Genomic DNA, 12933 nt, shown 5'->3' with positions numbered 1-12933 from the left:
TATACATGATTTTTAGAACGTGGCGACATCATATGCATCACATACTCCAACTGTGTGGGCTAGAGAGAGGAAAAAAGAGATGGAAACATTCGAATAAAAAAAAAATGGCAATTATTGATTTATGGGAGCTATTTTACATATGATTGCTCATGGAGGCTGGCCTAAAGCATTGCATTAAGTACTGTGGGTCACAATGTTTCAAAGTGGCAGTAAGTATAGGTGATACATCTGGAAGTCTGGGGATGTGTGGCATCGGGCAGAGGAGTGGGTCATTCCCTCACGTTACTGGCTGACCACAGCATCCTGAGGCCCGACCCTGTTGTCTCAAGGTTGGTCGTGGTGACATGGCTTTTTCACCAGCTACCAGAATTAATTGCAGCCGTCATTGAATAATATCTGTTTAGCTAATGCAGGGCTGTGCTTGAGCACGTGTGTGGGCATTGGGCATAAAAGTATATTTGTGAAGTACATTATGGGAGAAAATGCACAATAATATTATATTTACCGGCATATACTAAATTAATAAAATATATCACACTGCCATTACAACATGTAAATAAAAACAAAACATTAACTCCTGTGTAAATAATGAATACAAAATGAAGTCATTTATACGACGTAACCACTTATTTTCATTTACGAGTCCGCTAAAGGGACTGTGGATTTTTGGAAATAAATACATAAATACATAATAATCAACACTGGGAGTGTTCGGCATAGAGTTGGCAAGTATGATATAGCAAATGCATGTGCTTGAAAAGTTTATACTTTAAATATTTGACTATCATTGCACTAAAGCCTCGTCTTAAACAGTGCTTAAACACAGTGCACTTGTGAATGATGGAAAAGATGTACAAATCCAAACTCGTGTATTATTAAATAATAACCTCTCAACATGCGATAGCACCGTGAATCCAAAAAAGTGTATAAATGACTTTAAACAATAAATATTAAATATATTCATTAAAATAAATTAACAAAGATAAGAAGAGTGCTATTATTCACAAGCAATGACATCCTCAGGGATGGGTAAGTGATAATTAAATATTTACAATTTCCTGTGCCTTTGACCTTGCAGTTTTCCTATCCAGCACTCCGGTAATCATTACCCGTGCATTGTCCTCAGTGCTGAATATTCCACCAGCGAGACGGGTGAGGATCAGATGTCTTAGCAATCACGGATGCCGCTTTCACAGGTGCCTGTTGCTGCTTCGTAGCAATTCCGGAAGCGCAGATAAACCCACAATCTCTCTCCAGGGTATCTCATTCCCTTTTTATCCAATACATTTGAATAGCCGCCAACCTTCGTTAACAAAATTATTTGGCACATCCCGTGATGGGTACTGCATTTCCGACCATGTCTGTCCAGTGCTCGCTAGGCTGCATCGGCTTGCGGTTGCTAAACGAATACATTTAAGGTCGCGCACATTACGCACAAAGTGCTCGCCACAAATGAACCACAATATCTTGCAAATCTTGTCAAGGAGCATACACCATCACGCAGATTCTGGTCACCCTCGCAGTGGCTTTTTGCAAGCCATTGAACAAATAGGGCCAGTCCATCGCGTGCTTTCAGATGCGCTTCTGTGGCTGTCTGGAACCCTCTTCTGATATTAGGAGAGATGCAATTTTAAATCTAGGTTGAAAACTAATTTCTTTAGAACTGCTTTTTGTGTTAACTTTGTTTGTTGTCTTTCCCCTGCACCTCTGATTAGCACGGTTAGCTACATACGGTGCAAAAGAAGTTAAACATACATAAAGCAAGTAGAAATATAACACATTCCTGTGGAGGGAGCTGGTAGGAACGTTGGGTTGCTCGGTCAATGGCCAGGGTCAACAGCGGCGTGGTTTATTCCACAAATATGCCCGACTGTGAGGGCGGGCACAAGCCGGCGTGAGTAGGTTAAACGTTGAGTTTTATAAGGGCACCACGGGGTGACCAGCCCCTCCCCACCCAGCCCCACCCCTCCCACCCCCACCCAGCCCCACCCAGCCCCTCCCCTTCCCACCCCTCCCCACCCCTCCCCACCCCCCCAGCCCCAGCCACCCCCACCCCCCAGCCCCACCCCTCCCACCCAGCCCCTCCCACCCCAGCCCCTCCACCCCCCTCCCTGAACGATGGACGGACACAATAATCCCCTGTGGGCTGGTGGTGGAACCAGGTGGTTCCTACCAGTAAAACTAAATATGAGTGGAAATACATACAGGGCAACTGTACACGTTTAAACATAAAGTGACATGTAGCTGATTTGTTATCACTGACTGTTTTTATGAATTGTCAAGTGCTGGAATTAATTGTTTCTTGAATAAAAATATTATAATTATATAAATGAATATAAATAGAATAGTAGCAGTGCATTATTAATATTATTAAGATGAGATGTAAGGAAGGCAGTGTAATAGAGTTTTACGCTTATCAATACGTGTCACTTGTGGTTAGACTCATACCACACATATGCAGTTGTCAATATCAGGTCAATGTCTTTTTTACATTTATTAGCCAAAAGGGCACATAGCCAGGCACATTGTGTGGTAAATTGCAATTTATGGTATCCAAGATACTCATTGCATTTTTTGAGGAGGTCTATACGTGGAATATATTTCAAGCTATTATGCATACATGGACAATACAGAAGCTTGTGTTGCCTCCGAAACGTCGTGATTTTATTTTATTTTTTATTTTACTTTTATTAATTTAAATGTTTTACCTACGTGACTTTACCGAAAAAAACCTAAGAATATGAATACATGGACAAGATTGTTCAGCTGTTGTAGACAGATGTTTCGTGTTGAGGGACACTTATGACTCAGGAAAATAAGCAGTGACATTTTCAGGCAATGGTTCTCCGTTGAAGTTAAAAAGTTCATCCGAAGGGTCATAAACTAAACCCTTTTTGCTTGTTTTTCTTTATCACAGACTACGCATTTAACTTTCAAATGACGTTGGCCATAAGTGTTTCTATGTATAATGTAAACACTGGTATTTTTTTCACACACCAAGGATTCTCTCACGAGCAAATATAAAACCTATTTTGCAGGATGTCCTTTCCTTTCATGCCTACAAAATTGTTAACTTTGAAACAAATATAGGTGACAGCACAGCTCACAATCACCTGCTTCTAGATAAATAAACTCACGATAGTTCCTTCAATTTTTTTAGAGACTTGCTTCGTGTGCAGATATAATAGAAAATCATTCCTTCACACTGGCACACAATTGCTTGCTCATATTCAGAGTGACGGGGTCGTTTTGGACCCACAGTTTATAAGAGAAACCATGCCATATAACGACGCTACTTTAATGTCAAGACATTCTACTTCACATTATTTAGGAGTCAAGAGGCGACTTGAACCAGTCCAGAAACTGGCAAAGCTTTGAACCGTGAGGCAGAAATGCTTTACCTGAAGATATACATGTTATCCAGTTGCAACCAAGCCACATATATGTAAATAAGAGTGCAAATTATAATAATTACCGTTTGTTGTTAATCCACTGCTGGATGATGGATTCCTCATACTGTGTTGCTTGCAGGGTGGTTGTTTAACCAAATTCCACACCACATTGTGTGTATTGGTCAAAGACGGGTACAGGACTAGTACAGATAGCTGTGGCCAGGAATCAAACTCGGGTAGCGATGCTCATAACACAGTACATGCTAACCACTGTGCCACCGTTCGATCTTAATTAGTGCTTATTGGTCTTAAAATTAGAATACTAAATTAGAGTGTTTAAATGCACATGACATTATTCATTATATTGGCTCCATATTTTGCATGTCATGGCTCGCCATGTTGGAATTTATACAGGACAGAGTGCACAATATTTCAATTTTTCAGTTTAAAAAAATAAATACGTTGTGTTTTGGTACACGTTATAGGAGCAGACTTGCAAAATCACTGGTACTCGTTGAGTTTTGTCAAATGAGTGACACAAAAAAGTTAAACAAAGCTTAAAAGCTAATTCTATTGCAAGCATGAGCCAGCCCCATCAGTCGACACAGATTTACCAGAGATTTGACAAAGCACACACTGTGGGTAGATTGTGCTTAGAACTGGCCAATTGGCCCAACTCAGGATTGGAAGGTTGTGGATTCAAATATTGGTCAGGGGTCGAGACAACGTATCATTTCACTACGGTCAACAAAATGACCATTGCTTTGTGACAACAGTGATTATACTGTGGTCCTGCCAGAGGAATATAGAATTTTCCATCCACCGGCTCAGGGCCACCACCAATCACCCGAGGCTTATTTGAGCAGGGAGACTCTTCAACATTGACGTTTGAATTTAGATGAGATCCAGATCCGATGCGACCACATATCCTCCTGCGTGTCTGATTGAAAGCTGTGTAATGCACTGTGGGTAACTGTTTTGCGTTGTGTGAGCAGGGGCCGTGTACATACTAATCAATGCTGACACCCAAATTTGTAGCAAAATATAATCGCTCTGACATTGCATGAACTGCTTTGATGTAGTGTGATTGTGTACAATAAAAGTTAATGCGGCTGTTTGTACATTGTTAATCAATTTAATGTTCAACATTTACAATGATAATGCACATGTCCAATGTGTTATAATGATATAAATGTAAAACATATATAACAAGATTTTTATACTTTTGAAATGAATGTATATTTTTTGGGCAAGAATAGAATTGCAAGCATGCTTGGTCTAGCTGTATACGATCACTGTGAGAGATAGGGCATATTATTTTTTGATGCACGATTGTCATTTATTTCTACTCTAAAAGCATAGAGAAGCAGAGTATATTTGAACTGCATAATGTGTTCACTGATAAAAGGAATTGATGGTTAAAACATGTTTCAGATATTGTACAATCAGTACAATATAAAATTGTATATTTTTCAATGAAAGGTGCATACAAATTGACAATTATCGTGGCTTAAATGAATGTTTAAATTAATGTGTTTTTGCATTCTCTTTGTATGCACATTTGAATCATGTTTTTAAATTAATTACCAGTTTTATCACTTGAGTGGTGTATGGGGAATAACAAACACAGCTTCTCACTATTTTTGTATTTGTTGATTGGCCTCTGAAAACATTATTGACAGTTTCATTGTTTCTTCACACCTAGGATGCCTCAATAGCTCACAGATTTCACCTGATGAGAGAGAAGCACCCAGAGAAATTCAACAGCCGGTAAGATCACACACATCCTCTAGGGTCCTCATTCAAACAGTCATCGTTATGGTCTAGCCAGGGTGTCATTAAAGTCATTTCAAGAGCTGTGAATATGTATATTAACATTTGTTATATATTTTGATGTCGAAACATTTTTTAAAAGACATGCTTACGAGATTAATTTTATATAACCATGACAACATTTCTCGATTTTTCTGTGTGTACCATAATATTTATAACTTACATTTTTTTGGTAATCCACTGCTGGATGAAGGCCTACCCATGCCATGTTGTTCATGGGTGTTATTTGACCATACTTCACCACACTAGTCATTGCAGGTTATTTCATAACCAGTTCCAATATCACCTCACTATTAGCTCTGGCCAGGAATCAAACTCAGATCTCTGAGTTCATAGAGCAGTGTGCTAACCACTATGCCACCATTCCACTCCATGAGCGTGCAAATATTCCATACAGTTGAATTTGGATAGCAGGGATCGCTACTTATTTATAGACAAAGAAACGACTATACTGGTTCATCTTCCAGATACACCTATTTTTAAATTATGATCCTGTATCCATTTACTTTGAAGAAGCAAGGACATGTTGTTTAACGCATCTAACGTTATATAGTAATTTATTCCAAAGTTAATGGGGTGGTTACAATTTTTTATTTTCAGTAGCTTACTTAGTAATTACTATTGATAATTCCTTTTTGTATTTATCACCTTCCAAGCGCTTGTCTAAATTTAACACGCCTGCTTTTGCATGCATACATTGGCTGGTACTGTACGCATAACAACTGTGGCCATCTTGCCAGTAGAGCTTCACATAGTGTGTATGAGCCATTCTTTTTTAAGGTTTGAAAGTGGTTGCGAGAAGACCTGTGTATTCGTCACTTTATAATAAAACAGCATTTCATGAAAGTGCGTTTCATGGCTTGAAGTTTGGAAAGTTTAAACAATGTTGTGGCAATGTATTTAGTAAAACAAAAACAGTTGGTTTAGCAATTTGAATGACTTAAACAAAAAAACTGCAAATCAGGTGAAACGTGTTTTACTTTTGTGATTCGCTTTTTATGCCCCACCAAAATAATGTATCGTCATCAGAAGCAATACGGCTCGCCAGAATATAGAATGTTTATTTCACATTTTGACTTCAAACTTTCGTGACTGCAGGAATTAATATTCTTCGGTTCGATCGTAACACAAGCGGACGACTGCTTGTGTTGCTTGCTACAGCAGCCCTTTTGCCCACTTCAGCAATTGTTTCTTGCTCTGGTTGTCCCACCTGATGGCGGGCGCTTTTGTTGCACCCGAAACGTCGTGATTTTATTTTATTTGATACCTACGTGACTTTACCGAAAGAACCAAAGAGTATGGATCCCTGCAGTCACGAAAACTTCAAATCTAGATTAGTCACTTTATTTTTATTTTTTCTATCTACGTAACTTTACCAAAAGAACCAAAGACTATGTTTCTTTAACATGTTTTCATTGTTATGTAAGCCTTATTAGCAATCATTGTAAATATACTTAAACCACTTACTGGCCTCAAATACATTAAAACACCAAGTTGTGATCAAGACCCTAAGTTATCCGTTGAAAGGCTAATTTCTCTGCTCCAGCAGCTGCCCCAGCAGACCCACCTCTCTCTCTGCCCCCCCCGTCTATTCAAGGCCTCGACACAGAGGCATTGGTCTCTGTGTCTATGTTGTGTGTCTCTGTGTGTGTCTATGTTGTGTGTCTCTCTCTGTGTGTGTCTGTGTTGTGTGTCTCTCTCTGTGTGTGTCTGTGTTGTGTGTCTCTCTCTGTGTGTGTCTGTGTTGTGTGTCTCTCTCTGTGTGTGTCTGTGTTGTGTGTCTCTCTCGTGTGTGTTGTGTGTCTCTCTGTGTGTGTCTCTGTGTTGTCTCTCTCTCGGTTTGTGTGTCTGTCTCCGTGTCTGTGTTTTGTCTCTCTCTCAAATGTAGTTCTACCTGATGACGGTTACTTGTGTTGCAATCGAAACCTCGTACTCTATGATTTTATTAATTTATTTCTACGTGACTTTACCGAAATAACCAAAGAGTACAGATATTTATACTTTTCTTAAATGCTATGCACATTACGTTTTTTAAGTTCACACCAGTTACAAAATCAGACATATATACAAAAAAATATTGCACCTACATTCTATTCTGGGGATATATATTTTTCAGAGAATCTAGTCATGAAACTGGTAAATAATGGCATCTTAAATGCCACAGGACTCTTTATTTTAACACGCACTGTCACACAGGCGAGAGAGAACGGAACGTGATCGAAGCACAACCGTTGGATCATCATGCAGCTGCAAGGCATGACTGGGAAAGCCAGTGAGAGTAATCAAACCAACTTAACCTCTGAAGCTAAGTGTACGTTGTTGGCCGCCCATGGCTCAGCTGTCATGCTCCCATCTACAACACTTTGGGTGTTTGTAGCAGTTGATAGCTAGAATGCCGATAAGCTCTCATGAAATGTATTTGTATCTCCCCATTCAGCAGACTGCCCATATTGTTGTTCTTTAATACCTGTTAAGATATAGGGTTGAACAAACATGTTCAGTTTAACACGTAGGCTTTCGCGACCAATGTTATTCATAATCAACGTTTTTGGGTTTAGATCGCGTTATTTATAAATGTGTCGGGTGGTGGAGGGTTACGACACATTTATAAATAACGCGATCTAAACCCAAAAACGTTGATTATGAAAAACATGTTCAACTTGAAAAGTTACAGTTTTCTATTTCATATATGTTCTTACCGTGTATCAGTTTACCCTCCAATAACTTTTGTGGACTCAAGAAAAAGTGCACAACAGTTACAGGCTTTTGCAACTTCTATATAGAAGATAGAGAATTATAAATTAACTTGGTGATATTTATGCATGTCAGAGGTTCTCCAAGTTAAATATAAAAGTGTCTCATAAAAGCTGAAATCTAGATGTAAATGCATAGTATTGCAATTCCATGACCCTCTCCCTGTCAGGTATATTGATATTGTAAGGTGTTCTCTAAGCTGGTGAGCTCTTAAAAAAACTATAAAAAATCCACCACTGACTACAAATAGTGTATTTCATGCACACCTCATAACTGTATGCTGGATAGCAGACAGAAGCGTATGGCTGCAAGCAAATATGCCGTGGTGGTGCAAGTTTCACATTAATAATGAATTACTGCAGGGATATTTTCATGAGGACCTTAAAAAATGGAAAAAATGACACATTTTTAAATGTACTCAAGGTAATTTATTGTGATGTATCTTTCAGGAAAATTGAAATGAATTAAAACACAATTATTGACTAATATCTCAATTCAACCTTTGATAAATAAAGTAAAATGTAGTATATTTGTCGAATTATGAAGATGGATCAACCTATAACATATATAAACATTCCCAATTAGCATAAGCAAGCAGAATGTTCAGTTCACAAAGTGTAGAAAATATATTCTGTATTTAAAAAAATGATGTGTTTCTCGAGGCCCGTAGACCCGTCAAGAGTGAGAGAATCGCTTACTAACAGTGTGTTCCTTTCCACCAATGCTTCTCAAAATAGAACAAAGAATCCTGCAGTTCCCTGACAGTGCCAGTCTGATGTTTCACATTGGTTTTCCCTCTGGTGAGGAAGCTTCCATTTCAGACGACTAAATTCCCTATCGTAGTGGGCGATGTGAAAGAAAAAAAAATCCACCACGACATTTTACGTGGTATTAAGCTGGTGTGTTACAATAGGTGTGAATTGACTAACACGACCTCGAATAACAGATTAGAAGTGCTTTAAAAATGTTTAACTGATATGTACATTTCAGCATTGAAATACTCACTTCCTTTTCATATCTGTTACTGTAATTACATTTTTCTGAATGTTTTTTTTTCTCAAGAAGCCCATCAATGCTTATTTAAAACTGCATTCGAAGTTGTGTTAGAAACCTAAATTATAGGAATTAAAATATAAACAGGCCCAAATTTTGCTTAGACAGGCAACAGGGGTATATGTTGGCCTCATATGCCTGCATGTTTTCAAAGTGTCACGTAGCAAGCCAATAGAAATACACATGTGCTTTTAATGTTTGAGGTGGTATGTTGGCATTAGAAGAGATGTGCACATTATATAACAACAAATAGAAAGTGTGCCCCAGAGTTCTTCAATGCTCATTCTGAATGTGAGAATATTTATTTAAATCAAGGTAAGGTTTTGCTGGGTTTGTGTTGCTGTGGGGCTTGGGACATGTAAATAGAGTGACTCGTCCCTAATTGCTGTGATGAGAGAACACGTTGTTCTGACATTTGTAGGGCAATAGGGCTTTCACAAGCATCTCTCGGCTGTCTTTCTTAAAAAAATATTATGCCAGCACGTCACCAAGACGTACAGCAGCTATATAATAATGTGGTTATCATGCAATAATCGCACTATAATGAACAGAAGTGGTAAAAGTTCAGTGGCTATAACATCTCAACAAAAGAGTGAAAAAAAATCACATTATGCTGATGAACACTTAGAAGCATGGACACTTATTAAGGCTCTGCTTCATGCCGTGGACAATGTGAAACTTCCACCATTTGCTCAGGGTGACTGATATAGATTAGCGCCACTGAACACTCGCTTGAGCAAAGAGCCAATATGACTTGTGAAGAACAGCTCGTGTTAACAGAATATATACTTCCACATTAGTGCCTGTGTGACCTAAGCAGCTGTGGATGCCACGATCCTCTCCTTGGTAATCTGGGTACAAGGGGTTGTTTTATATGACAGTTGCTAAGCAAAGTATCCACGTTGGTAAAATGTGAGATAATTAATTAAACTGTAAGGAAATAAGTGTTCTTCAAAGCACCATTGTGAACTATTGCCATACATTTACATGGCTATCTGGTACAGAAAATCAGGCTGTTGCCCTCACTGTTGTCCGCAGAGCTTGTTGACATATTTCTGTGCGTATGTGAATGGTAGCACCGCCTGCAAGTGGAGTTTCTATTGGTACTCTAATTTCCTCCCACATGCAACAAAACAGTTTATTTGCCAAGCATCACCAACATAGCCCTCCTGAAAATAAGAGTCTTTGGGCTCAGTGAGGTTTTCCTGAACAATTAACATTCAAGATCGTGATCCACGGTCAGTCCACTGCGGGCTGCAGGCCTCCCCAGGCTTCTGCCATCTCTCACAACCCTGGGATCGTGTAGAACAAAGTCAATCCACCGAGCAACTGCACACGAGCTGATTTCATTGCTCTGTCTCCCCCATTGGATGTCTTCTCCAAAGTGGTTCCTTCCATGTCTGCCACTCCATCATTGTTCTTTGACCATCGTCTCTTTGAGTGACATATCATGTTCGAGCACGCGTACTTTTTTTTTTAGCAGTTTGAATGATGTCATTCATCTAGGGTTCTAGGCGTATTCTCTAATCCAGTCAAATTGATTCTGCGAACAATAATAGTTGAAATTTATAATTCAGCCTCTGAAGATGTTTTTTACAGAGGTGTTACGGCTGAATCTTCTTACTTTACATGTTAGAACATTCGAGTAAATTATATGATGCATATCGCACTGACACCCCACCCAATATTTGTCTATTTCACTGGTCAACAAAAAAAAAACTTTTTTTTCTGGCCTGGACTTTTGCAGCGTTTTAGACTAATTTCAGGGCGCTGATTCCAAATCTGATCTCAGATTTGCTCTATCACATCTCAATTTTTATGCTATCGGCATACCCCATTTTCATTGATTTTACCCGAAATTAACCTCTGTCACTTATGATTGCAAGTTGTTGCGAGTCAGTGACTGCTTTAGTGTTAAAATATGGTGCTGTATTTTAGGATAGTGTGTTTATAATATCATTTATGTAGATATCCACATTTATTTAATATTTTTCTTCTGCAATGTTTATTTTTGGAATCAGCACCCCAAATTGACCTTAACCCGTTGGAATACCTTATGCCAGAAAAAGTGTGTTGACCAGTGTTTTCATTGTTGCATGAGTGGTTAAATCTGCTTCTGGTCAAAATCGACTGGAGAGATTTTGTTTACATTCAGCCCGTGTTGTCAGGCTTGGCTTTATTCCATTCATGATGCATTCACAGTCCCCAATGCTAAGTGCTCACACATCAAGGAGCATGCTGCTGAGTCCCATTTATAAGTAAAACAGTAATTAATCACACCTTCCAAAGCAGGTTTTCTGTGACTGACCGTGTTAGGCTTAATATAAGATCAGCCAACTCATATTCCACTCAATAAATTCTGGGTCTGGTACATTTATTACACAATTAACGCCTCTGTTAAGTATATTTTATGGAAGTGTATGCCAAAACTTGTTATATAGTGCTGTGCTGTCCCCTGCAGTTCCTAAAAAAAAACCATGACCGTTTTGAGCATATTTCTTAGAGATGGCAAAGATGTGGGGAAACCCTCAACCAGCAGTGGATTGATGGATTGATCATGGCTGTTGATAATCCATGATGACCATGATATTGTATAATACACTATCCAAGTAATATATCGAACCCGGCAACTCGAGTTCGATTCCCGCTCACGGCCACCACCGGTGACGATTATTTCAACCGGTTCTGGGCCTCCCCTAGGTTGACTCAGCCTCAAACGAGTAACTGGTGTGGGTGTGTGAACATCTCCACTGGGGGGACAAAGGCGGGCCGGCGTGGTGCTGGCCACCCACCCCCTCGTGTGCCGTGCCGGCCTTCATAGGCGCTCGCTAACAGCACTTGCCCCCTACAGTCTCACAGGCTACACGGGGGAGCTTTGTCTTTATCTTGTGTGTGTGTGGGGGGGGGGGGGGCAGCGACTGCGTAGCGATTCGTGCGCTGCGTTACGAACCCGGCGACCCGAGTTCGATTCCCGCTCACGGCCACCACCGGTGACGATTATTTGAACCGGTCCTGGACCTCCCCTAGGTCGACTCGGCCTTGTGGTTTTTAAAGAGACATTTCCAAATAACAGTTTTGAAAGGATATGTTTTCAGACAAATACGGACACATTTAGTGCATGAAAAAAATACCAATGCAACATTGAATTTAGGCATACATTGGGTTGTCATGCAATAACGGATGATGTGTATACTTCATATTATATTGATGATAATATTATTTACATGCTTCTTTATACATATTAAATGTCTACAAGGCATATTTTATAATGGTTTGCCAGTGCCTAACTGGCCCGTGTTATACTGATGGCTGATGTATGTTGTGCTTTGTTCGGGTTAGGTTTACAAAAAAATGGTAAAATAAAAAAGACGTACAGCAAACAAGAAGCTTCAATTGAGCCGTACCCAATGGTAATTAGTGAGTTTGCTTTGTCCGAAACGATAATATTGATTTAAACAATATCAATGCCAATTAATACATTACACTACAATTTGGAGATGTCTTAGGGATGGTAAACTGCATCTGAAGACGCTGTACAAAACAATGTGCCGTACAAATGGAGTTGTTGCATATGTGTATAAAGCATATGTTTAGCTTTTCAGTAACATTGATTTTAAAATAATTTGCATGATTTTCACATTTTCTTACCGGAATACAGGATGAAGAACAAGCTGTGGTACTTTGAATTTGGGACATCAGAGACGCTGTTTGCTACCTGCAAGAAGCTCTACGAGTTCATGGAGGTGGAGGTGAGAATGGGATTTGTGACATCGACATCATCGTCATACGTTTGCTGAAAATGAACACACACCAGTCATGCGCGACATGAGGATTGCACGCAGTTCTACTGCATAGGAGAAGACGCAATTGAGATCAGTGTTTGTCATTGCTCCGTGTAAGG

General features: G+C 39.4%; 1 protein-coding gene across 2 annotated transcripts in view; it reads left to right on the top strand.

Annotated features, from left to right (window-relative positions):
* The first annotated feature begins 5102 nt into the window (after nucleotides 1-5102).
* The window catches only part of LOC133345913 (diacylglycerol kinase beta-like), a 43099-nt gene continuing 35268 nt past the window's right edge, over nucleotides 5103-12933 (top strand). The window contains exons 1-2 of one of the 2 annotated variants that reach the window (XM_061557026.1): nucleotides 5103-5162; nucleotides 12691-12781. In XM_061557026.1, coding sequence (XP_061413010.1) covers nucleotides 5128-5162; nucleotides 12691-12781 — 126 coding nt within the window. In that variant the 5' untranslated portion in view covers nucleotides 5103-5127. Of the gene's footprint in view, nucleotides 5163-7491; nucleotides 7537-12690; nucleotides 12782-12933 lie in introns of those variants that run through there. The other variant, XM_061557027.1, reaches the window with a different exon arrangement.

The sequence above is a fragment of the Lethenteron reissneri genome, chromosome 23, assembly GCF_015708825.2.
Source record: "Lethenteron reissneri isolate LAM-NWPU_2019-01 chromosome 23, ASM1570882v1, whole genome shotgun sequence".
Lineage (NCBI taxonomy): Eukaryota > Metazoa > Chordata > Hyperoartia > Petromyzontiformes > Petromyzontidae > Lethenteron > Lethenteron reissneri.
The sequence above is the reverse complement of the archived record's forward strand: the minus strand, read 5'-3'. Positions and strand labels throughout refer to the sequence as shown.